Genomic DNA, 26,621 nt, shown 5'->3' with positions numbered 1-26,621 from the left:
AAATTTTCTGAGACATCTTATGAATTACATACATGTGTTTTAATCTTGAGTATTTTGACACCTTCAGACCTTGGAAGAGGGTCGCTCTTGTGTATTTCTTCCCAAGAGTTCCTCCAATAGTTCCTTACTTAAAGGGTTTCATGGAGGTTTTCTTTGTTCACAAGAGGGAGGTGTCAAAATACACAAGAATGCTATATTTCTTCATTTTGAAATGGATAAGTTTCCTTTTGTTCAATTGTATTTTCTGTTTCTTTTTTGCTTTTGACAAATTTTCTGAGACATCTTATGATTTACATACATGTGTTTTTTAATCTTGAGTATTTTGACACCTTCAGACCTTGGAAGAGGGTCGCTCTTTTGTATTTCTTCCCAAGAGTTCCTCCAATAGTTCCTTACTTAAAGGGTTTCATGGAGGTTTTCCTTGTTCACAAGAGGGAGGTGTCAAAATACACAAGTATGCTATATTTTTTCATTTTGAAATGGATAAGTTTCCTTTTGTTCAATTGTATTTTCTGTTTATCTTTTGTATTTGACACATTTTCTGAGACATCTTATGATTTACATAAGTGTGTTTTAATCTTGAGTATTTGGACACCTTCAGACCTTGGAAGAGGGTCGCTCTTGTGTATTTCTTCCCAAGAGTTCCTCCAATAGTTCCTTACTTAAAGGGTTTCATGGAGGTTTTCTTTGTTCACAAGGGGGAGGTGTCAAAATACACAAGTATGCTATATTTCTTCATTTTTCAAATGTATAAGTTTCCTTTTGTTCGTGTTATTTTATTTTTATTTTTTGCATTTGACAAGTTTTCTGAGACATCTTATGATTTACATACGTGTGTTTTAATCTTGAGTATTTTGACACCTTCAGACCTTGGAAGAGGGTCGCTCTTGTGTATTTCTTCCCAAGAGTTCCTCCAATAGTTCCTTACTCAAAGGGTTTCATGGAGGTTTTCCTTGTTCACAAGGGGGAGGTGTCAAAATACACAAGTATTCTATATTATTTCATTTTGAAATGGATAAGTTTCCTTTTGTTCAATTGTATTTTCTGTTTCTTTTTTGCATTTGACAAATTTTCTGAGACATCTTATGAATTACATACATGTGTTTTAATCTTGAGTATTTTGACACCTTCAGACCTTGGAAGAAGGTCGCTCTTGTGTATTTCTTCCCAAGAGTTCCTCCAATAGTTCCTTACTTAAAGGGTTTCATGGAGGTTTTCTTTGTTCACAAGAGGGAGGTGTCAAATTACAGAAGAATGCTATATTTCTTCATTTTGAAATGGATAAGTTTCCTTTTGTTCAATTGTATTTTCTGTTTCTTTTTTGCATTTGACAAATTTTCTGAGACATCTTATGATTTACATACATGTGTTTTTTAATCTTGAGTATTTTGACACCTTCAGACCTTGGAAGAGGGTCGCTCTTGTGTATTTCTTCCCAAGAGTTCCTCCAATAGTTCCTTACTTAAAGGGTTTCATTGAGGTTTTCTTTGTTCACAAGAGGGAGGTGTCAAAATACACAAGTATGCTATATTTCTTCATTTTGAAATGGATAAGTTTCCTTTTGTTCATGTTATTTTCTTTTTCTTATTTGCATTTGACAAATTTTCTGAGACATCTTATGAATTACATACATGTGTTTTAATCTTGAGTATTTTGACACCTTCAGACCTTGGAAGAGGGTCGCTCTTGTGTATTTCTTCCCAAGAGTTCCTCCAATAGTTCCTTACTTAAAGGGTTTCATGGAGGTTTTCTTTGTTCACAAGAGGGAGGTGTCAAAATACACAAGAATGCTATATTTCTTCATTTTGAAATGGATAAGTTTCCTTTTGTTCAATTGTATTTTCTGTTTCTTTTTTGCTTTTGACAAATTTTCTGAGACATCTTATGATTTACATACATGTGTTTTTTAATCTTGAGTATTTTGACACCTTCAGACCTTGGAAGAGGGTCGCTCTTTTGTATTTCTTCCCAAGAGTTCCTCCAATAGTTCCTTACTTAAAGGGTTTCATGGAGGTTTTCCTTGTTCACAAGAGGGAGGTGTCAAAATACACAAGTATGCTATATTTTTTCATTTTGAAATGGATAAGTTTCCTTTTGTTCAATTGTATTTTCTGTTTATCTTTTGTATTTGACACATTTTCTGAGACATCTTATGATTTACATAAGTGTGTTTTAATCTTGAGTATTTGGACACCTTCAGACCTTGGAAGAGGGTCGCTCTTGTGTATTTCTTCCCAAGAGTTCCTCCAATAGTTCCTTACTTAAAGGGTTTCATGGAGGTTTTCTTTGTTCACAAGGGGGAGGTGTCAAAATACACAAGTATGCTATATTTCTTCATTTTTCAAATGTATAAGTTTCCTTTTGTTCGTGTTATTTTATTTTTATTTTTTGCATTTGACAAGTTTTCTGAGACATCTTATGATTTACATACGTGTGTTTTAATCTTGAGTATTTTGACACCTTCAGACCTTGGAAGAGGGTCGCTCTTGTGTATTTCTTCCCAAGAGTTCCTCCAATAGTTCCTTACTTAAAGGGTTTCATGGAGGTTTTCCTTGTTCACAAGGGGGAGGTGTAAAAATACACAAGTATTCTATATTATTTCATTTTGAAATGGATAAGTTTCCTTTTGTTCAATTGTATTATCTGTTTCTTTTTTGCTTTTGACAAATTTTCTGAGACATCTTATGATTTACATACATGTGTTTTTTAATCTGCAGTATTTTGACACCTTCAGACCTTGGAAGAAGGTCGCTCTTGTGTATTTCTTCCCAAGAGTTCCTCCAATAGTTCCTTACTTAAAGGGTTTCATTGAGGTTTTCTCTGTTCACAAGAGGGAGGTGTCAAAATACACAAGTATGCTATATTTCTTCATTTTGAAATGGATAAGTTTCCTTTTGTTCAATTGTATTTTCTGTTTCTCTTTTGTATTTGACAAATTTTCTGAGACATCTTATGATTTACATACGTGTGTTTTTTAATCTTGAGTATTTTGACACCTTCAGACCTTGGAAGAGGGTCGCTCTTGTGTATTTCTTCCCAAGAGTTCCTCCAATAGTTCCTTACTTAAAGGGTTTCATGGAGGTTTTCTTTGTTCACAAGAGGTAGGTGTCAAAATACACAAGAATGCTATATTTTTTCATTTTTCAAATAGATAAGTTTCCTTTTGTTCGTGTTATTTTCTTTTTCTTTTTTGCATTTGACAAATTTTCTGAGACATCTTATGATTTACATACATGTGTTTTAATCTTGAGTATTTTGACACCTTCAGACCTTGGAAGAGGGTCGCTCTTGTGTATTTCTTCCCAAGAGTTCCTCCAATAGTTCCTTACTTAAAGGGTTTCATGGAGGTTTTCTTTGTTCACAAGGGGGAGGTGTCAAAATACACAAGTATTCTATATTATTTCATTTTTCAAATGGATAAGTTTCCCTTTTTTTGTGTTATTTTGTTTTTATTTTTTGCATTTGACAAATTTTCTGAGACAACTTGTGATTTACATAGGTGTGTTTTTTAATCTGGAGTATTTTGACACCTTCAGACCTTGGAAGAGGGTCGCTCTTGTGTATTTCTTTCCAAGAGTTCCTCCAATAGTTCCTTACTTAAAGGGTTTCATGGAGGTTTTCTTTGTTCACAAGAGGGATGTGTCAAAATACACAAGAATGCTATATTTTTTCATTTTTCAAATGGATAAGTTTCCTTTTGTTCGTGTTATTTTCTTTTTCTTTTTTGCATTTGACAAATTTTCTGAGACATCTTATGAATTACATACATGTGTTTTAATCTTGAGTATTTTGACACCTTCAGACCTTGGAAGAGGGTCGCTCTTGTGTATTTCTTCCCAAGAGTTCCTCCAATAGTTCCTTACTCAAAGGGTTTCATGGAGGTTTTCCTTGTTCACAAGGGGGAGGTGTCAAAATACACAAGTATTCTATATTATTTCATTTTGAAATGGATAAGTTTCCTTTTGTTCAATTGTATTTTCTGTTTCTTTTTTGCTTTTGACAAATTTTCTGAGACATCTTATGATTTACATACATGTGTTTTTTAATATTGAGTATTTTGACACCTTCAGACCTTGGAAGAGGGTCGCTCTTGTGTATTTCTAACCAAGAGTTCCTCCAATAGTTCCTTACTTAAAGGGTTTCATGGAGGTTTTCTTTGTTCACAAGGGGGAGGTGTCAAAATACACAAGTATTCTATATTATTTCATTTTGAAATGGATAAGTTTCCTTTTGTTCAATTGTATTTTCTGTTTCTTTTGTGTATTTGACAAATTTTCTGAGACAACTTGTGATTTACATAGGTGTGTTTTTTAATCTTGAGTATTTTGACACCTTCAGACCTTGGAAGAGGGTCGCTCTTGTGTATTTCTTCCCAAGAGTTCCTCCAATAGTTCCTTACTTAAAGGGTTTCATGGAGGTTTTCCTTGTTCACAAGAGGGAGGTGTCAAAATACACAAGTATGCTATATTTTTTCATTTTGAATTGGACAAGTTTCCTTTTGTTCAATTGTATTTTCTGTTTATCTTTTGTATTTGACAAATTTTCTGAGACATCTTATGATTTACATACGTGTGTTTTAATCTTGAGTATTTTGACACCTTCAGACCTTGGAAGAGGGTCGCTCTTGTGTATTTCTTCCCAAGAGTTCCTCCAATAGTTCCTTACTTAAAGGGTTTCATGGAGGTTTTCTTTGTTCACAAGAGGGAGGTGTCAAAATACACAAGAATGCTATATTTCTTCATTTTTCAAATGGATATGTTTCCTTTTGTTTGTGTTATTTTCTTTTTTTTTTGCATTTGACAAATTTTCTGAGACATCTTATGATTTACATACATGTGTTTTTTAATCTTGAGTATTTTGACACCTTCAGACCTTGGAAGAGGGTCGCTCTTGTGTATTTCTTCCCAAGAGTTCCCCCAATAGCTCCTTACCTAAAGGTTTTCATGAAAGTTTTCCTTGTTCACAAGAAGGAGGTGTCAAAATACACAAGTATGCTATATTTCTTCATTTTTCAAATGGATAAGTTTCCTTTTGTTTGTGTTATTTTATTTTTATTTTTTGCATTTGACAAATTTTCTGAGACATCTTATGATTTACATACGTGTGTTTTTTAATCTTGAGTTCAGACCTTCAGACCTTGGAAGAGGGTCGCTCTTGTGTATTTCTTCACAAGAGTTCCTCCAATAGTTCCTTACCTAAAGGTTTTCTTGGAGGTTTTCCTTGTTCACAAGAGGTTGATTTCAAAATCAAAAAGTATCCTGCAACAGATATTTTAAATTTATTTACTTTATAATTAATTAGATTCTATCCTCATTTTTATCAATTATCTTTCACTTTATTTTAGTCTTACCTATTTTCCTTCACTAGTTCTTTTAATTATGTTATCCTAAAATGGGGCTGTGCCCTTTTCCATCATCTCTTCCTGTGCATCACTGACTTTCTACAAAACATTTTCAATGCTAACTAGGATGCTGTGCTACTGCAAAACACAGCTGTTAAATGTTACTTTCTTTACGCTTGTTATCATGTGCAACTCTGTCATGGACATGTCAACAAGAAATTCTCTTTAGTATTGAAACAGCTGATTGAACATTCCAAAAATCAATTAGTGTCTGGAATAAAATCAGAAATCCAGATTCGTTAAAGAGGAAATGTCAAGGTTGTAGAGCATGAACAGATCATCTTGAAGGAAGCAACTATCAATTTCTTCCTATGATCATTTCAAGAGGTGAGATCACTGACACAAAATGGACAAGCGTGGATCCCTGATGAAGAGGCTGCAAGAATGTTTTTCACTGAGACATTGCTTCAAGAACAACTCTAACACCTTTCTACCCAGCGTTTTGATTGTATGGGCAACCAGAGACTCCAGACAGAGAAGTAACATTACAGGAGGAGGGATCAAAGTCCCCATCCACAACAGATGATGTAATCCTGGACAAGGAGTGTCTCTGCTCCCCAGATGTTGATCCATTGGCTGAGAGTTTTTGTCCATGTTGTCTCCTGGGAGATCACCTGTGTTACCCGCTGATGCTGTGTGCGACATCATCAGCTAAGTTGTTGCAAAGATACAAAAACAACACTCCAATCCCCTCATGGTGATCTTTGATTTCTACCACTCCTGTCTCTGCAACACTTTAAATTTCTAAAATATCTGTTAGCTGTTTTTTCTTGTATTATGGTTAATCTATCTTAAACAATAATATATATTAAATACTAATTTGTAATGCACCAATATAATTTCCGTTTGGGGATCAATAAAGTATTTATTAATTGAATTTAATTGAGTTGTGTACAGTCATTTTGCTTTTGAGTCTTATGACACCTGCAAGATATGACTGACTTTAAGAGGTTTGTTTGTCATACCTTTACAGAGTGTAGTGTTATCTTATTTTGTGGGACCTAGTTTTTATCTGCCAAGCTGTGCAACACACTCACCACCAACTCATCCACTTTTGCTTTAACCGGTCGTTTCTCCGATCCATCTGTAGCCTGACCCCTCTTCTTTTCCTTGGAGTTCTTCTTCTCTTTGCCCTTATCCTTCATCTTGGACCCTTTCAGATGAAGGTCGTCCGGTCTGATATCTGATCAGAGGGGTGAATGAAGGCGGACACAAGGCAGGGTTGGAGTCATGAGGAGCACACAACACTATGACACATTTCATGAAAGCAGACTGGTCTTTTAATCAGGAGGGCAAAATTTCCCTGAGATCATGCATTTAAATGTTCTGGAGCTCTAAATAAATTATCACAAAATGCTTAGTTTGTGTTAAAATGCAATTTAACACCAACTGATAAACTGGTATACTTCAGTTTGTTGTTAGGTGCCTATATGAAGCAAGTTTTTTTTTTTTTTTCACAAAAAGCAATGCAGTATTTTTTTCAGCCTCATGCTCTGTTGTACTCTCTGCTTTCAGTAGACGAAAGCTTAAACATGAGTAGTATGTGATTTTATGCCAGTTCATCAGGAAGACTTCATTGCTTTCTTAGGTATCACAGATTACAGAATATCACATTATGGAACTGAATTTGACAATATCTTATGATACAAGAAGCCTCTATAATGAAGCATTATGGTCCATGAATTGTCTTATTGTGGATGATTTATTTCTTAACACAATGAAGGATGTGCAACTATGTCATAAGTATGAAGCCATATATTCATTTAGCACATCTGTATCAGCCAACATACATCTGTGCTGCAGAGCTGGGATGTCATGCTCAAGTATAAAACATCTTTCTAAATTACAATGTTCAACATTGTTTCACGTGCAAACGAAGGAGGAACATCAGCAAGCAAATACAATGTCTCTCATTCTCTTAAACAGTCCTGAATATGTCAAAATTTGCAGAATACCAACCAGGAAACCAGTATTTGTGGTACATCTCTTTAAAAGCAATCGGAACAGCAGAGAGAGAGGCATGCTGGCAAGCAGCCTGACAGTTTGTGGAGTTCAGTACCTGCCGTCTCAGCTGCTATCTCGAGGTCTTCTCTCTCCTCTGCCTCTGCCTGAGCTGCCTCCTGGGCTCTGAGGGTCTGATGGATCAGACAAGAAAACTCTGTGTCAAATTTGTCGAATTTAAAGTGTGTGACCAATCCTGGGAGATTTACAAAAACATATAAACAGAATAAACTAGAATAGAACCTCTTTCAGCGTCTCTATTGATGCAAAATATTTGGACCACCAGTCCAGTACTCTCTCGTCCGTCTCCTCCTCTTCCTCAATGGCTCCCTTCTTCTTCTTTTTCTTCTTCTTTTTGTCCTTATCACCTTCTTCCTCATTCTGTTAAAAAAGCAGACACTAAAGTTATTCAAAGTTTTAATTTGTCATTTCACACCTATTAACTACAGCACACATTAACTACCAAATACATTCTGTAGACTACTACTCACCATGTCAACTTTCACAACAGCATCAGACATCTACGATAGAGGGTGTTACATAAGACACCAGGATTAATGCACACAATGGATAGTGTAGGTATGAGTGGCACATGTAAAGAGACAGTTACAGTAAAAACAACTAGACATAGAGCGGGGCTAAAACATCCAGCATTTACATACAGAAATATTAACTGTATAAACATTCAGAATAAAAATTAGCCACTTGAACTCAAAAGAAAAGCTTACAGCTTCTAACTTGACAACTGTGTCCATCTTCCGGATTTGAGGCTCTGCGTCCAAGTTGACAATGATGTCACCTGCGGGGCGAGAAAAGGTGCGGGAAGAAAGGCTGGGTGAGGAGCGAGGCTGTGAGCCGCCATTGGTTAGGACCATGTAGCCATTCATTAGCTTAGCTGGGGCGAAGCCGAAGATTAAAGGCAGCAGTAGTGGGCAGCAGTGAAGGAAAGGACAGCCAAACACATGCGAGAAAGGAAGAGATGGAGGAAGGATGCAGACAGGAAGGGTGGTCAGAACAGAGAGTAAGCAAAGAATTTAGCAAAGTTAATAAAGTAGAAAGTTTCTTCTTGAGAGACTAGAAATCTGGATATAATACTAGCCCTGACAAAGCAGTTTGATGCCACAGGAGTATATACATCACCTCACACTCAGACACTCTCATCAGAGAAAATGTGATATCAGTTAGCCTTTTCTTCTTCTTTTTTTTTTTTTAAAGCAAACAACAGCCTAAGCAACTAAATCTAAATCTCCTCGAAACAGACTTCAAACACACACCCGAATATCACAGACTCCTCACTAATTCATAAATCTGTTTCATAGACCGTGGAGCGTACGCACCTGCAGTGGCCCAGTTGTTGGAGGTCTTGTCTGGAGGACTGTAAATGAAACGTCTCAGGCTGGTAACAGCATGGGACCCCACCAGGATGTAGCGGCCAAAAGCTCTGCAGTCCACCACCCGGATATTAAGTGGAGGATGAAGAAGCTCATTTTCTGGAAGGTCCTGTTGCAAAAAAATAGGAAAAGCACAATTTTCATTTTGATTGCAAGAGTGTAGATGTCAGGTCTTAAAACAACATTTAAGAGCACTAAATATAAAACAGACAGGCATACTCACCACCTCAAACCATTTGACCAGGGTGCTGAAGTTGGGATTCTTCTTGTAGTTTTGAATGAGGGCGGATTGAACTCCTCGACCAGCACACTCTATGTCTACACGGGGACGATCCACCTGAGCTAAGTTGATCCTTTTCAGGTCTCTTAATCCCCAGAACAAAACCTAAACCAGAAAAAAAAAAAAAAAAAAGCTACTGTAAGACAATGGAGTCTCTAGAGCTCAAAACACAGAGCCGCACCAACAGGCAAAATTCACCTCTATGCGGTAGCGACTCAGGACAGGCCGGATACCCAGCGGCACAGGGATGATGGGTCCACGCTCTGAGTCTGTTGGCCCTTCGAGAGGGGGAAGGTCAGCCCTGCCTCCTTGACCAATCTAATGAGAGGGGAAATCCGGTTGAAACACATTTAGGGGCACCTGATCAGATTTATCTTCCTCAGTCATATTTGAATTAACTCTAGTTTCACTTTGCGTAACAACTTAACAGAAGCAAGGAGAAGTCAGTTTTGTTAACAGAGAAAAAAAGACAGCTATTGTCATACAAACACTGAAAGCAGTGCGAAATAACAGTGCAACAAAGTGGAATGAAGAGAGTAGATGAAAAGGGAACCTTTATTTGAGGAACAGCAAAGTTATGAACGGCAATCAGAGCTCGCCTGATTTCCTCAGCATCAAAGGGTATCTGTAGGCATCAGGAGGAGAAAGACAGGGATGTGGATATTTAAATGAGGAGGAAATGTGAATTCAAGTGGAGGCGGAGAAGAGGATGGAGGCAGAGGAAACATGAAAGGCGAAGATATGATTATTCATCTTACAAGGAGTTAAAAAGAGACATCCCAGGGCCAGAAAGGCCAATTAATGAAATGGAAAAGCTATTTGTAAAAACAAGTACAGAGTAAGACATGAGGAATACATTAATAGATGCAAAAGTCAGAGATAAAGAAGAACTTTATTCCTGCAGTATTATTCCTGCAGAAACTACTGCTCACTCCTCACAACTTTTAAGGAAACCAGAGAGGTTTTTAATCACTTGTAAGTGCAACAAAGCAGTTTATCTATGAGTGTAGTGTTACATTTGTTACCTGCAGCAGCTCAAAGGCAGCCAGCAGCTCCCCAGCAGTGCAGTTCCCTCTGTATATCTGGTAGTACTCCAGCTGTGGTGGGAACCTTGGGGGCCCATAATGCTCGTCACACATCTTGATGGTGGGCTTTGCGAATGTCCGACCTATGAACTCTGCCTTACCCTGTACAATACAATATGTGACAACAGCAAGCCAAGACAATGAGGGGATAAGGGAATGGGTGTTAGATGCAGGTGCAGGGGTGCAGTTACCATAACAACCACTTGATGTCAGTATTGGTCAAAGTGGTTGATGACAAATAAGAGCAATAATGACAGAGAACTTGCAAGAGAGAATGATTAAATTACAAATATAGAACCAGGGTGAATATTACAGTGAGAACAACAAGAGGTCTTCTATAAGCTACATTTATAAAAACTATGATAAAAAATCTCATCACTTTAGCTCCTTGTGTGACTACTCGGAGGAAATTTTACCACTAGCAGTTCAAGAACTACCTCTGCTGCTGCAGAGTTGGACAAGATGCATGCAAGTTTTTCCAAGATTTTTACAGATTGACAGGAGCAAAGCTTTCACACTCTGTTCAGCCAGCATGAGTGAGGTTGTAAACCATGTGAAGGGCAGTGTGGAAAAAGACAAGGGTGGACAGATGTTAAGAACAAGATGGATGGAAAAGCAAAGCACATTTGGTTTTAATAGTACACACTCTCTGTTTTTTAATTATTCAACAATTCCTATCTATGTGCTGCATCCATTCAAAGGATCTTACCACAGTGTCCTGGTCATAGAGCTCAACCACAATAATTGGAGGGTCGTCTCTCAGCTCACTGGCCTCGCCGAACAGCTCCACATCATCAAACACCAGCAGCTGGTCCCACGTGGGGCAAAGAGTCTCACTTAGAACCTGTGGAACACACACATTAACTCAGTTTACACATAATCAATACAAACACACACACACACACACACACACACACACACACACAGGTCACACACATTCCTGGTACCTCAGTAACTTGACTGTGTGTGGAGAAGAAGACTCGAGCGAAGGGGTCTGAAAGTCCACTGCTGTCAGCAGCAAACAGGCTGCGGGCCTGGTACATGTGGGCTCTCAGCTGAAACACCTGCTTCACTGTTGGATACACGCACACAAACATTTGGTTCATCAAACTAGGAAAGTAAAAGTGATCAATACCAGTCTCGTGTTAACTTCTGAGTGAGTTTGTTTGTGTTTTGCCCATCATTGATTTTAGAGTTACAACTTAATTGTAAATCAAGGTGAAATAAAAAGAAAAAAAAAGAAAAGAAAAGAATCCAAATGTTAAGTAAACATGGTTTTTTCATGTTGATTTGGATCACAGTATAGGAAGCTTTGATATTTTTCACATCACATATTAACCATCTGTGAACGATCAGTTTTATAAGTATTGATTACTGAGCTGTTTGACACAAACAGAGCTACTGAGAGGCTAAATCAGCTCACAGTGGGCAGTACTTACTGTTGTAGACGAGGCTGACTGGGGGGATAGAGTGAAGGCCAGGGCCTGTTTTCGAGGCTTTAATCTCTTCAAAACCATTCGGGAGACCACTAAGAAAGTCTTTTCGTTGCTTGTTGAGACCTAGCCAGAGATACAACTCCAGTTTAGCCTGAACTGTCCAGCCTGCAGGACCAAACCCCTTCTTGCCAGGAAGCTGTGGATACAGGTTACAACAGCAATAAAATGAGCTTTCTGACTGTAAAACATTCGTATAACATATCGTTCCTGGGAACAATAGTGAAGAGAAGCCCAGGGCTTAGTAAGCATCCATAAGTCCTTGCTTTTCACCTAAATCATTCAGTATTGTATAGACAGTGTTTAAACAACAACCAATAAATGCATTTGAAATATTTTTCATAACTCTATTCACCATAAATTTCTAATAATAATACTGCATTTTGTATCTTTAGTATTCATGTGTTGTTGTAATTTCATAGTTTAAGAATAGTTATGTTAATCATCACAGCTCTCTGAGAGTTAAAAGTGCTTCCAATGGAACAAAAGCTAAGAAAGTATGAGTAAGAGATGGAGAGAGGACAGTACCTTAAGGAATACAGCTTTGACTTTTCCACAGTCTTTGCCAGTTTCCTCATCGACAATGGAGTACAGGATGTCTTTGGACGGAATTCGAGCGTAAGCAATGCGCTTGTTGTTGCTCATCATCCAAATGAAAACATCTGGGATGCTGTGCTGCGGCTGAACAACATTCAAGAATAGAACAGTTGTGTTTCTCTAACCCTTTTCCACATTGATAATTTACCAAAGCAAATAACTATAAACATGATATACTTATTTAAAAATATGTGACTCAATTTTGATTTTCACAGAACTGATCACTACCTCATCAGCAAGGAAGCGAATCCTCTGCAAGAAGTTCTGTGCCAGCTTGAGTTTGTCTTTGACCGTGTTTTTCTTTACCTGTGTACGAATCTGCTTGGCCTGCTGGCCCATACTGTCCTGCAGGAGGAAATGTGACTTGTTTTCAACATGTTTTCAACATGTTTTTAACGTGTTTTCAAGGGTTTCTTTCCACCAACACAATTTCTCCTACATCCTATAATTACAAAGAAGTTTGTAATTTCTTATCTTTCTCTCTAATACACACTAGAAATCATCCACGTTGTAAGATTTTTTCTGTCCATCCCTGTTCACAGTACAACTCCTCCTACACTTTGAATTTCCTCAAGCAATATAATAAAGTTGACCTGCTGTCCAACAAAAACACTGAACCACACAGAATGTGATTAAGATGTTCTGCAAGTGATAATAATGTACGAATGAAAATGTGTTTTAGAAATTACTTTCTTTGTTTGGCATTTACAACAACTCTGTTATAGCTTCTCACTACAGAACTGAGATTAGCAACTTGATAGCAGCCATATTGATGCACTAATTCTCAGCTCCCACTCCTTCCTCTTCCATTCTTCTGTATTTGAGAAGCAAAAATCCTACCATCTCTCTCATGCAGGATTTGAGCCGTTCTCGATCGAGTCTTGTTCTGCCTGACTGGTTCACATCCTTGTTGGCGAGTGTCACAAACCGACTGCATAGGAAAAACAAAACAAAAAAAAAAAATATATAGAATTTATAGATTCTGCAACAAAATACATCTTATATTAGTCTGTTGTGATCCAATAGTAACAAAGAGATTAACATTGTAAATGTGAGCAGTGGACAAATCTATTTGATTCATAACACCAAAAGATCATTAAGGGAAAGAAAAAAGGACCGCCAGAAGGACTGTCTTTGCCTCAACGCAAATTTCTGCTTGATAAGGATAGCTCAGAGGTAGCAAACTGACAATATTATAAGAAGTTGTTTTTTTCAACAGCATTTAAAACATAATTAACTGTTTGTTTTCCAAACTGTCTGACGATTTGCGATAGTTTTACTACTATTACTGCAGAGAGAAACTGTTTGAATGCACACTGACCACCAGTCATAATGCCAGTTTTCACACAATACCTTAATATAATGCTGATTACCTGCAGCCAACACTGAGCTCCTCCAGCACTCCCCTGAGTCTGCGTTCTGGAAAAGCCTTCTCTGTCTTTATGATCTCTTGAATATCATTCAGTCCTTCTTCCTGTTGGGACACACAAGAAAATGCAGTTTAAAACACATCAAGTTGTCATACCTCACAGTTTCCAGTCTAAAACATCTATAAAGAAATGTCAGATGCATTTTATTTACTCTACTCTTACTATTGTAAACTGACAAAAGCTAAACTACGACACTCATCACAATAAACATAACACCAGTTTTTATTAGAGCCACTGTTAGCATCGCACTGTCAGAGTGAAGTTGATCTGGCCTCAACAAAAGAGGACTACTGACCAGCTTGTCTGCAATCTTATCCATCATGTTAGAATTGTAAAGCCGTCTTCTCTGGTCCTGCCACCAGCTCTTAATGTAGACACATGGCTTCTTTTCAAAGTAGGGGAGATGGAAGTAGTTTCTGTAAAATTCAAGCAAATTCAATGTCTGACATCTTTAAATGTTGTTAAAGTTCTCTTGTTATTAATTAATGTCTTCAGTAGCACACCATAATCAATTAATCAATAATTCTTATCATAATGGACCGAATTCAGCAACTCCTTGACCCCTGACCTGTCAGTGATGACAGGCTTCATTTGAGGAGTTGAGGAGACTGACACGAGGTCACCGTCCTCGTCCGCCTCGTCCTCACTGGAGTTCTGGATCAGCTCACTCTCCTCCTCTTCATTCTCCCCATCTTTCTTTTTCTTCTTTGCCGAGGAAGATTTGCTCACTCCATCTATCTGGTTGCCATAGTTACCTGTTGCATGATCATTACAGAGAGTGCACATGGTTTCAGTAGTTATTGATTTCTTATTGATTGTTCGCTGTCACGTTTCTCTGTCACACCTGGTGACTTATCCCGTGCAAGTCAATATAAAAGTCAAGAAATTTTTTTTTTTAAATTACCAATTGTAATTTCAAAAGTTATTGCTTTGTCGCCAATCTTCCTGTCGATCATGGTGGCTTCCAGGAAGGAGCCAAAGAGGAAGAACTCCTCCATTTTCCCTGTTGCACTCTGATGGAAAGACAAGGACAATAAAAATTTTCCTTTTAGAGTGAAAGAAAGAATGATTAAATGTTGTTTGTTTTTAATGAAGTAAACACATAAAATGTATCTATGTAACCTCTGAATTATTGAGTTACTTTGATTCTTTTGTTTACTTTGAAAGGGCATTATTTGCACCATATTATCTGAAGCTTTTTATATAGCCACATTGTTGTTTCCCTCAGTATGGCAGAAATTCAGGTCTATCTCACTAAATTTGACCATCATATATGGATCACTTAAATGAATCACATAAACCAATTTCAGACTTCACATTGATCTTTGAATTCTGACTTTTTGAATTCTAAGCTTTTTAAATGAGGGATTTGTCCAACTCCTGCTAGCATCTATGAATGTCTCGGGGGGGCATTTACAAAATAACAACAATGGATGCGCCCGACTTCCCTGATGAGCAGTTAGCAACATATGTGCCAATATAATGGTAGAGTGTGGCATCACAGTATTTACTGTAGGGTTGGAAGGTCAGGAGAGACTCTGGGTTTCTCTGGGTTCTCATGGATAGCATGTAAATATAACAGTTTCTGTTGTGGTTTCTATGAAGATATTGGCAGTACTCAGTCCACTAACCTCTGACAGAACACTGAAAAGTTGCCTATAACTACTAGAAGGTCTTCTCACCTCTGAGATGTTGGAGACGGACTCCACTTGAACCTCAGTGGAGCCAAAGATCTCACGTGAAGTGGTGTCCAGAATCTCCACAGCAACAGAAATCAGGAGGCGCGATCTGAAGGAAACCCCTTCTCCGAGTCCGTCATTCAGATCCTGGTGCTCGTCCATCAGTGTGTACTGACGAGTGGAGCCATACATGTTGACCCAGGCTGGACCCAGGGTGGGCAGGAACCCTAAAGAAGGTGAAGAGAAAGGAAAAATGTATAGGACATTTTTTTTCAATTGTCATTTCTAAGGGTCTACATCCTTTACATCCCAGGCTCTTATGCAACCCTGCCGAACAAAGATAAAAATAGCAAAAAAAAAGCACATTATCCATATCAAAGTATATTTTCTCAGTGCATAGTAATGATGTGATGTTGTTTAGCCACATTTTAAGGTTAAACTTCCATCACATTAGGATAAGTCTTTTGATTGAACGTCTGACTGTTTGTAGTTCAAGTGCATATTGCAGAAATCTCTTGCAAATCTCAATATTTTTATGACATATATACTTTCTGCTGCATGTACTTGTGATCAAAGTATCTTTCATGAAGAAAATCACTTTTCATTAAAAAAATCTATTCTAATAGAGTCACAAATGTACATACATTTGTAAGTTTGCTCAAAGCTGAATTGCGCATGTCAGAGTTTTATATCTCATTAAGTAACAATGATATATGCTAAAGTATCTGTGTGTGTACTGATTGCAAGTCAGTTTGAATGCCACTAAATTGAACAAGACATTAGGAGAGGGTCAGGTGGGTCACAGCTCAGTTCACAAGCTACCACAGCCAATTACTGCATGCAGTAAAATACTAAATCATCAAGGCAGAATAATTAATATATTTGGTTAATTATTGCTAATAAGATAAACTGCTTCTATGCTGTCCTTTGTGTTTTGACCTATACCTTTATCCCCATCATTTGATATCTTGCGTAGATCGATGAAGTGGGATCCTATGGCAACGTCATTGACCTTATCAGAGTCTCTTATTTGGACCTTGATCCTTTTGCAGAGAGGAGGGAACAGCTCCGTGAAGATGACCTGCTCATTCCAGATAGGTTCATAACTACTCTTCTGGACAGATGTTTTTCCCTGGAAAAAACAAAGAAGAGGAAGAAAGCTGAACTTACAGAGCAAGAGAATACAAATACATTTGTGATGGTGAGCAACATGGCTTTGTGACTGTTCATTACATATTCCTTGTTTATCAACACTTAGTTTATTCACATTGAATGGCAGGGACACTGACGCACATGCATGCATGCATGGCTCAACTGGCAGAAACTCAGAACAAATGAAGATGAGATACAGAGCCACAGAGGGAGTGCACGGTGTTGCCTGGTAAGGACATAAAAGATTAAAAGAAGTCACTGATGTCACCCATTGGTTTATGAGCTGTAGTTATGTTTCATTCAGTTCAGCATTCAACCAATATGGTCCCTTTTCAGCCAAAAAGTGATCACATTTAGAGCAATTAGAGGAGCTTGACTCTGTTTGGACTAAGATACATGTCTTTGTGGCCTGATATCTGTTTAATTGTCGAATTGATTTCACAATTATCACCAGAAAACTGTTGAACAGAAGAAACAATTCTAGCTACTGACATAATTACATGTGATGGGAAAATGTATTCGGTTCGTATTTCATGAGAGATCTTAATAGTTTTTGAAGGGGACACTGGCAGCTTCAAGCATCCATCAGTGATGATGCACTTTAAGGCACTTATGAATTGGCTATACTTCTGATCATAATTTTTACTGTATATTGGACAACAGACTGAACTGGAAATGCAACATGAAGATTGGCTACAGGAAGGGACAGAGTAGACTAATTTTTGAGAAAGCTTAGACCTTTCAATGTTTGCAGCAAGATGTTGATGCAGCAGCATCAGAACCAGTGACTCTCAATAGGAAACTGATAAAGAAGTCTGGATGTATATGTATTTATGACTTGATTGGTGAGAATGGTATGAATTAGCCCCCAAATATTTAACAGGAATGAAACTTTAATTTCCTGTCAAAATAAACAACACCTAATGCTTCCCCTACTTATGGTTTATATTTCACTATTTGAGAGTAGATATCTACTGCATTATAAAAACCTACAGTGTATTTCAGGAGAATAGCTTGCTGTGGAGTAATAATAACTGCAGAAAGGAGCAAAGAACTGTAACAGAGCAGTAGCAGAAAGGGGAGGGAGGTACCTTTTGTCCAGCAAATTGCACTTGAACGTAGGGGTCCACCAGGTCTCTATTCTCTCCTATGAAAGCCTTTTTTACATTAGCCATGATGTTGGTGTTCATTTTTGGAAGTCCTTCAGCACGGTAGATCTTCACATAAAACCTTGCCCATTGCCTCTCTGCTGGAATACCCTCTGGGAGCAGCAGATTTCTGGAGCACAAGAAACAGCATAAAAACACATTTGAAAGCCGGACTTTGGAGTTTATGACTACTTCTGCTGCAAGAAAAGTACAGTTAGTAGACAAAGTTCCCAAGAGATACTTTATGATTATTGAAAAAAGTTTAAGAAAGAGTTTGAAGAGGGATATTTGCAAACAAAGTGCTTCTTCCAAAGGATTAGGGTTAGCTGTATGCTAGAGTCAAAAGAATCTCCCAACTCCCAACTATGATTCTTTTCATGTCTTATAAACTCATAACAAGAGTTAATATAAAACAAGTAACATTGTAGGAAGGATTAAGATCCCTTAAGCAAAATCTGAACCATTAATCTACTGATTTATTAATCCAGTTCAATTCAGCTTTTTGCAAACAAGTTTACAACAAATAATCTCAGGATCCTGCTCCTTTTGAGTGAGATAATGATGACATTCATACACATTGATACAGTCCTTTACAGTAACAGAGACATTGTACATTTGCTGTTGTGTACCGAAGCAAACAGAAGTTTTACAACACAAATTTGAAACAAATTAAGCAAATTTAATTTGATAAGTGCTTATTACCCTTCTATGTCATCCTCATCAGTCTCATCCCCCTTATGTGGGGTCTTGATGTTGTCACCCTTCCCCACCACAGCAATGTCACACTTAATGTATCCTTTGCAGCCTGTTGTGATGTCATCAGGGTCAGACAGGATGGCCCATTTGTGGTAAAACTGGTGTTCTGAAATGAATGACAATACATCAGTAAATCAATGCACAAACAAAATACATTTTTTTTGGATAATGGATTTATTTAATTAATTTTTACTTCAGAATAACATAACATTAACGGGGTTCATTTGTTGTCTGTGAGAATTGTCTGTGAGAAAAGAATACTAAAGTAAACTGTTATTGGTGCTGCAGTTTGTAGTTTACCAGGCTGATAGTAAACAGTTCCAACATCCATCTTAAACGTTCCCACCAAGGTTCCACTCCGCAGAAGGTTTTTTGAATGAATAACCTAATTACACAAAAAGCACATTTAAATAGTATCACAAACTTTCAATTTGAACTGCACAGACTGCATAAAAGTGCTATGATGAAACAAGGGGCTGCATAATATCTTCAACATTTCACAGTTAAGATAAACAATAGCAGTATTAATAACTGCAATAACCAGCAGATATTAGGTTTTAATGTTTTTCTGTGCATAACACAATCAGCAAGTACAACGATGTCATTTATTTTATTGTATGAGCTTTTAATAATCAAATGAACACTGACCACATGCTACAAGTCATACAAAAAAGGCAAGAACATGAATATATAGTTTGTGGTGTGAATTACTTACTGAGAGCTTGATAATTTTGTCAAACATGACATCAGGAGGAACGTGGAAATCGAAGACAAAATACTGCAGAGAGTAGAGCAAAGTGTTTCCCATTAAAACGTGTAAAAGAGTAACAAATAAACTCTTTCAGATCCTTTCTGGGAGCAAACTTGGATAGTTTCAAGATAACTCTGAAATTGAAAAACTATCAATAGTGAAATCTACCGAGAAATTTAAGGAAAAAGCATAAATCTGAGTGTGATCTTCTCATTATTTTTGTCAGTTTTGTGAAAGCTCAGCTGCCTTTGCAGGGCAGTAGCAGCTTTTTGCATTTGGGGCAAATTTGATTTTTTATTTGGGTAGAGATTTAAATTCGTCTTGCAGAGAGGTCTTGGCAACCAAATACTTTCAGACAATTCACATGATTGATCCAAAGAAATGTAAATGCTATTTAAAAAGCTCAGATGGTGAACAAGCAGGTGCCAAGGCAGTCCTAATGCAAGGACACAAAGCATGAGAGATTATCTTCTTGACCATTTTGGCCTCCAATTTGTCCAACAATGGGGAATTTTCAGGCAAACAGCAAAAAAAATAAAAATAAAAATAAAATAAAACTCGATAACAGACTGTCACATTCACTTGCTGCAGCAGTAAAGAAGTTGAGCTCGGATGATGAATTCTTATTCTACAGTATTCTTTCAGGGATTCTATGCTGTTCAGGAATGTGTGAAGTGTAGTGAAGTGAAGTGTAATATTCCCTTAAATAAACTGTGCAATCCATTTTTCACAAACCAACATTCACTGTGTTGGGGACATGTGATTTAGGGCAGTTCTTGTCAGCTTGGAAGCATGAATCAGGTATTCATGGGTTGAAAAGTATTTATGGACAAATCAACGATCGGACAGACAAAGCATGGATTCAAAGGAAAATTTGTTTCTTATACTATGATATGTCAACACTTGCTGTGTCAGTTTTAAAACGAAAAAAGCTCTTACTTCATTGTAGTATGGACAGTTGGTGGATTCTTTCATAGACGTGTACTTCTTTTCATCTCCAATCTCCACACACACCACAGGGTCCATGTTGAGGCCTATTAGCTGTCGAGCCTCGATCACTGTGATGCTGATCTGATGGAGACATTGATACTATAACATCTGACTATGAAGACTTAAACAAACGGAATTACTCCCAACAGTGAGGCATCAAGCATCAATACCATCATCATAAATCATTCATCTGCACAGTAATTACTCCGAGTAGTAGTGGTGGGAATTCCTGTTCTTTGAAGCGAACCAGATCATTTGGTTCAGCTTAGCATTATCAGCATTAACATCTCTCGGTTCTAAAATGGCTCTTCATTTGGTCACTCTGACGGCTTTTATAATGACAGCAAATTCAGCATTGTTATGACCGCAGACAGGTTTGCTTATCATATAAAATCTTGTATCAAACATAAGATTTCCAAAGACGTTTGGTGTTCATCTTGTGACCACTACTCATCTACTTTGTCAGCATAGCAGGCAACCTCACTGACTTGGATCTCTGATTTGTATTTCACAATTAATTGCATGAATTTATTTTACTTTGTAATGATCAAAATGATGGATTTTTAAATGCAAATATGGATCATATAAATGTACTATTCTGAGCACAACCTTTTTCTTAAAGTAGGTTCTATTGTGGACTATGTTCAATAAATGTTTGATTTAAAAAAAAAAAAAGGGCGTTACAAGGGCGTAAAGGCTCACTGGAATATTAATATGTTAATGCTTCAGTTCTGTCAATTAATTCAGCGTTATTTTTGACTTGTCAGAGAGCTGTTTTATGACAACAATATGCTGTTTTAATTGCATTAAAAAAAGCTCTATCTGTTTGAAGAGGTGACTCTTATAGAGTTAAACTGTGGGAAAGTGAACATGAATGTTAGTAAAACTGATTCACTGAGGTTTCGGGATGAGCTGCTACAGGAAGCTACAGGATGTACTGTTCTAAATAAACATCTGTGTTTGGCCTCATCCTGCTTTTTAACTTTGCCACAGTACAACCACATGAGTCATCTGTGGTAATTCTTTCAAAGGTGAAATGAAATAAGTGACATTACATTGACACATTGAGATGGCTTTACACACTAACACAAACACCCTCTTATCCACACCTGATAATCCACTGGTCTTCCAGAGCTTGGTTCCATCTTGATATCTGGCTTTGACCTGAAAGAACACAATACAGTGATTTTCCTACTGTGAGCTGACAGAATAAATTCTCCTGTGCTCAACCAAGGAAAAGTGAGGAAGTATGTGAGTGCAAACTTAATTCTAAATTTGAATTTTAAACAGATGATGATTTTCCATTCTCATTTTTGGATGTTTTAGTTCAGAAATACAGCTGCACTGTGCAATGAGCTTTATTTAATTAAGGTCAAGAAGTCAGAGATGTAGAGTCATGACTCAGGACATTACAAGACCATTGAACAGGCTCTCAATTATTACAAAACGGGAAATATATATATATATATATATATATATCTCAGGTTTAAGCCTTTTTTTAAAAAAAGACACTTTCTGTAGACCATTAATTTAAAAAATATTGCAACATTAAAGTACAGAGACAGCCTAGTTAAATGTCATACAGTGACTGACTTTACAGACGTCAGTGCATTTGGATGTGTGTCATTGTGTGTGACCTCTTATTGGAAACATTGGTGGTGACTGCGGTCACAGAGGCCAGAGAGATGGTGTCTGGGTCCAGAGTTCCAGCAAGACGAATGGCTTTCCTGTCCAGGTCTTCCATATCCAAGACTGCAGGCTCATCTTCTCAAATCACACATATCAACAATGAATTAATAATGAATAAAAACACAAATATATAACTCCCCAGTTTCTCGTCAGAATTTCATTTTTGAGAGGTGTAAATAAACGTTTTACCTGTTCTCTTGTGGTCATCCTTAGAGCTCCTGATCTTGCCAAGCTTCATGGCCGAGAAAACTCCCTTTCCTGTTCTATTGAAGGAAATAAAAGAGCAGTGAGACCATGAAAGTGATCCGTCACAGCTGATCCATCATCAGTCCAACCTTCCTCACCCTACTTTACTTCTCTTTTAGTGGCTCGATACCTTCAGGGAGGACCGGTTAACATTAACTGTTCACTTGTGTGCCTTATTAAAATAAAACACAGTGTGACACCAACACGTTCCCAGACATCTTTAAAAGTTGGCTGGACGTTTAATTCCAGTTGATTCGATTCCCCGCATCAGCCACATCTAATTCTCCAAACTCTCAATCACAAAACAAGAGTATCCAGTGTCTCCACATTGATAATATCAAGATCATATATCAGCGCAGCAACAAAGAGCTTGTGATGTCACCAGCAAGATGACAAATGAGGGACCTTAATAATTAAAAATGACTGAGACCGTCCAATTTGCTGAGGATATGGATACATGTCAGGAAATTAATGAACAGGAAGGTTTTCCATTTGTTTCCTCGGGCATTCAGAGTCAAGTATATCACAGCTCAGCTTCTGCTTTGATCTTTCCATCATTATTCTAAAGCAACCCTCAACCTCATTTCATGGTATAATACAGAAAACTTGAACTGTATGATAACTTAATACATTCTAGGCAGTGCTGAGAGTGATTTCAAAGTAGAATGTTGTAGCCCAAAAAATGCGAGCAAAAGTAGCTAAACGTCTCAAGCGTCTCCTCAAATCATTAATAATTCAAAGACAATAAAGACCATTTAACATTTAAAACTATACTTAAATAATAAGAGAAGTCACGTTTGTCATATAAAGTTTGACTTGTTTGATGTGCTGTGATAGAGAAATTTGAATTATAAGCTTGAAGTAAAACCCTGATTATTTATGTCTTTAGGAATGTTAATATTCCCAATTACATACTTATTTGACTGATGGAAAATTAACAGTCTATTATCAAGCAAGTGTTGGTTCAGCCTCCTCATTTCTCTCTGGATTTGCTGGTTTTATTGTTCATTTTACGTATATGTTAGTATGAATTGAAAATCTTTCAGTTTGGAACTCAAAACTGATATATCAACCGAATAAAACTATTTGATATTGATGATTTGCTTGTGTAGAATCTGTAGTTAACCTTAAAATCAGAAGTTACCTTAATTTAACACATTTCATTGTCTCCTCACGTTAAACTATGAACAACAAGAAGAAACGACACAAACACAATGCGTGAGAAAAGTCCTTCATACATACCACATCAAAGACACCACTGATCCTATGCACCTCCACAGAGTGGTGAGATAATCATAAATCCACAGAGAGACTCTTCCTACAGTATTTTAAAACTATGCTTCCACATACACCTGCCAGGTGCAGAATGTACAGAGCAGGTTGGCAGATTCAGTAACAGTTGGACAGATAAGTGCACAGAAGAGAGGAGGGGAGGGAGAGAGACGCACATGAACAGAGGTGGCTGGAATAACAAGGAGACGTGGAATTAAGTATTCTCTGTGTTGTGGTACATCATCTTCTTTTAAAAAAAAGTTTAAAAAAAAAAGGGTCTTTGGGAACTAATGAGATCTAAATGTTTCCTCATTCTTGCCTGATATCAAATGTCAGTGCCTCAACAGTTCAGGGCTTCCTTTGTTGCACAATTTGTTTCATAATGCTCCAAATCTTTACGATGGTGACATGTCAGGACTGCAGGGAGACAGAACCTGTATATATTATTCAGCATTAATTACGACTTCACCAATGTGCAAGTTAGTGACCCAATTCCCACTATTTTGTCCAAAATGCAAGAATTTTTAGATGTATTTTTTTTAACTCATTGGGACAGTTTTTCATTGTCCTCAGTCCATATTGAATTAGTTTGGGCTCAAAAAAAAGGTGGATATGTTGTTTTGGAATTCTGTACTATCTTTCCCTCTCTTCATGGTTTGGTTTTAATTTGCATTTATAAATGCAGAAACCCACAGACCCAGAGTGGTTCTCAAAAGTGTTTTCAGGACTTTTGATTAGCCCATGTAGTGATTTCCACAACAAATGCAAACCTGTCTTTAATGCAGTGCAGCTTGATGGCCTGAAAATCACAGCCATTGAGTATTCTCCTTTGGGCACATGTGTCCCCATCCCTTTATGCTGAATTAATGATGTTTAATGATGATGGTATGTAGCCTTCAAATATGTCAGTTGGAGGCAAAGAAGGCTCACAATTGGTGTTTCCAGTTGCAGTCATGGAAATATGTAAATTCCCTCTGTCCTTTAGGAGGTTGCAGTAAAAAGAAAACAATTTACAGAATTTCAAACTTTAAAAGAAAGTTGGGAGAAATTTGAGGAAGATACTACACATGTTGCATTGTTTCCCTTCAAATACTTTCCTTTGATTTGAAACAAGGATCATGAATACACAAGAGACACAGCACATCAGCCAAATCAGTCAAAGATCTTGACTATGCGGTACCTTCACTGCTGATTTATGTCAACTCATGTGTGAAAGGTCTGCTAATGTATGAGAAGCAGGGCTTACAGCTCTTTTCACAGTGCCTGTTTATGGTGGGACAGATGCATCTCTGTATGCAAGAACAAAGGAAACTCAGCACAGAAGAACACAACAATTTTTACTATTGATGCTTTGCCATTGCTGAGTTGAATGTAAAAAAAAAAAATCATGTTTACTTAGTTTAAGTTGATCAAAGCTCTTCTTCTTCTTGTAGATCCTTTTTGATGGCATCTTCCCTGTTCTTTAACATGTCCCAAAGGATTTGCTCACAGTTCAAAATCTATACTTGCTGCATATTGTGTTTCAGGGAATTTCTTGAGCAAATAACATTTAATCCATTTTGGTTATGATCATCGACAATTCATAGAAGAATAAGAATCTGAATTGTGAAGCCAGTGCTGGAATGTTGCAGTTTTTCTCGCAGCCAGCAGGATGTGACTCAGATTTGATTGTGTCTGTGTGGAAATTACTCTACTTTTCATTTAATTTATGTTTCAGTAAATGTTAATCTGATGACCTTAGAATCTCAGGAGTCTTAAATCTTCTACAATGCAGTGTGATATTCATCATGATCCCCATTTAGTGTAAATATGTTTGCTTTAAGGTGAGGCTATTTTAAAGCAAATTTAGATGCTGAAGTTTATCTGGTGAAACAGATTTATTTAACCCCCCTCCAAAAAAAAAAAGACAACTTTGGACAAAATGAGGAACACTTATAAAATATAGTTGCATAATTGAATAATCAATTTTAAATTAGTGTTAAAGTAGTTTATTTCCTTCTCTCTTATTTCTTTTACTTTTTCTCTCATTGACTCTATTATCTGTCATGACAGAAAACAATTACTGCAAAGGGAAAAACTCATTTTTTGCTTCTTTGAATTTATGAATCCATTTATATTCAGCTGATACCTTTGATTTTTCTTGTTCGATGTGTTTCGTCTAATATGGTTTCTTATTTTTCACCAACAGTGTCAGCAGAACAATTTATCTTCTTTTTGAGCTTTATACTCTGTTGTCACACTGTTTGTGTTTCATTTATTTGCATTTAAAATAATTTGAATCTTCTTTTCATAAAGCTTCTTTCTTTCCCTTTCAACACACAAACACATACACACTCCTTGTGCTAATTTAAATCCACCAATTATCCTACTTTTGCGGGAGAAAGCTTGAACATGTTAAGACACAAGCAGGTAGGCTCAGACCAAATGTGCGAACCAGCCAGCCAGCAGGTTTGAACCCAGAACTGTTAAAGCCAAACAACAGCCATACTTCCCATCCTCTGTATAGATGAAAAAAGAATGAATAAAGGGGAAAAAAACTGCAGCAATTAATTATTCATTGACATGTACTATTTGTTCTGCTCCAGGGGCTCTGCTGAATGAAGCTCAGTGAGATACCCCACACACCTGTTCTCACACATAGATTGGATTCACATATTTCAGTGCTTCCAGGATGCCCTGGACCAAAGCCAGGCAATGATCTGAAAACTTTCTCAAAACCAGAACTCTGAACACTCTGCAGTCCTCTTTCTCTCTCTGCACTTGATATCTCTCTTTTCAATCAGACTGTTGCAAAACCTCACTTATATGAAACCTCATAGATCAAACAGAACATCAAAATCATTCATGATCCTGATGATATTGACGTCTTTTCTCAAGTGCCTCATACTGCTGCTTCATTTACCAACTGGAGAGTTGATTGATTCAGTAATTGATATTCTTTGCCTGTGATCCTGCAAGAGTTCACTTATAACTTCACCGTCATTAGAGGCAAATAGTTAAAAGCTTATGCAAATTTAATGTCTTCACAAACAAAGAAGTCCCCTGAGTCTTCCTGGCCTACATACAGCAAACAAAACATTCATAAAAAAATCACCGATACGCATCTCATGCTTGTGTAGTTTTGTAGTATTTACCTGTAGCGTAAATAAGCTTCCACTATATCTAGTGTGATGTATGATGAGGAAAGACAGTGTATGATGTAAAGTAAGAAATGAACAAACATGGTGAGTAAAAGGAAATGGAAAGGAAGCATATGAGAA

At 37.2% G+C, this 26,621-nt stretch overlaps 1 protein-coding gene across 10 annotated transcripts in view; it reads right to left on the bottom strand.

Moving 5' to 3' along the window:
- otofa (otoferlin a) overlaps positions 1–26,621 on the bottom strand; it is a 103,407-nt gene that overhangs the window by 32,286 nt on the left and 44,500 nt on the right. For 3 of the 10 annotated variants that reach the window (XM_072361935.1, XM_072361934.1, XM_072361936.1), the window contains exons 6-35: positions 22,033–22,106; positions 21,792–21,918; positions 21,264–21,318; positions 20,104–20,235; positions 19,129–19,191; positions 18,714–18,798; positions 18,360–18,519; positions 17,601–17,787; positions 16,303–16,489; positions 15,361–15,584; positions 14,583–14,691; positions 14,247–14,433; positions 13,974–14,094; positions 13,622–13,722; positions 13,089–13,179; positions 12,477–12,593; positions 12,180–12,332; positions 11,598–11,790; positions 11,106–11,230; positions 10,868–11,002; positions 10,099–10,260; positions 9,627–9,698; positions 9,272–9,391; positions 9,017–9,178; positions 8,740–8,902; positions 8,131–8,297; positions 7,894–7,923; positions 7,646–7,783; positions 7,461–7,536; positions 6,439–6,584 (exon numbers count right to left, since the gene is read on the bottom strand). In XM_072361935.1, coding sequence (XP_072218036.1) covers positions 6,439–6,584; positions 7,461–7,536; positions 7,646–7,783; positions 7,894–7,923; positions 8,131–8,297; positions 8,740–8,902; positions 9,017–9,178; positions 9,272–9,391; positions 9,627–9,698; positions 10,099–10,260; positions 10,868–11,002; positions 11,106–11,230; positions 11,598–11,790; positions 12,180–12,332; positions 12,477–12,593; positions 13,089–13,179; positions 13,622–13,722; positions 13,974–14,094; positions 14,247–14,433; positions 14,583–14,691; positions 15,361–15,584; positions 16,303–16,489; positions 17,601–17,787; positions 18,360–18,519; positions 18,714–18,798; positions 19,129–19,191; positions 20,104–20,235; positions 21,264–21,318; positions 21,792–21,918; positions 22,033–22,106 — 3,862 coding nt within the window. The remainder of the gene's footprint in view (positions 1–6,438; positions 6,585–7,460; positions 7,537–7,645; positions 7,784–7,893; positions 7,924–8,130; positions 8,298–8,739; positions 8,903–9,016; positions 9,179–9,271; positions 9,392–9,626; positions 9,699–10,098; positions 10,261–10,867; positions 11,003–11,105; positions 11,231–11,597; positions 11,791–12,179; positions 12,333–12,476; positions 12,594–13,088; positions 13,180–13,621; positions 13,723–13,973; positions 14,095–14,246; positions 14,434–14,582; positions 14,692–15,360; positions 15,585–16,302; positions 16,490–17,600; positions 17,788–18,359; positions 18,520–18,713; positions 18,799–19,128; positions 19,192–20,103; positions 20,236–21,263; positions 21,319–21,791; positions 21,919–22,032; positions 22,107–26,621) is intronic. The other 7 variants (XM_072361943.1, XM_072361942.1, XM_072361940.1 and 4 more) reach the window with 6 other exon arrangements.

This window comes from Leuresthes tenuis, unplaced genomic scaffold (genome assembly GCF_036924035.1).
Source record: "Leuresthes tenuis unplaced genomic scaffold, fLeuTen1.0.hap1 SCAF_13, whole genome shotgun sequence".
In the NCBI taxonomy this organism is placed as follows: Eukaryota; Metazoa; Chordata; class Actinopteri; order Atheriniformes; family Atherinopsidae; genus Leuresthes; species Leuresthes tenuis.
The sequence above is the reverse complement of the archived record's forward strand: the minus strand, read 5'-3'. Positions and strand labels throughout refer to the sequence as shown.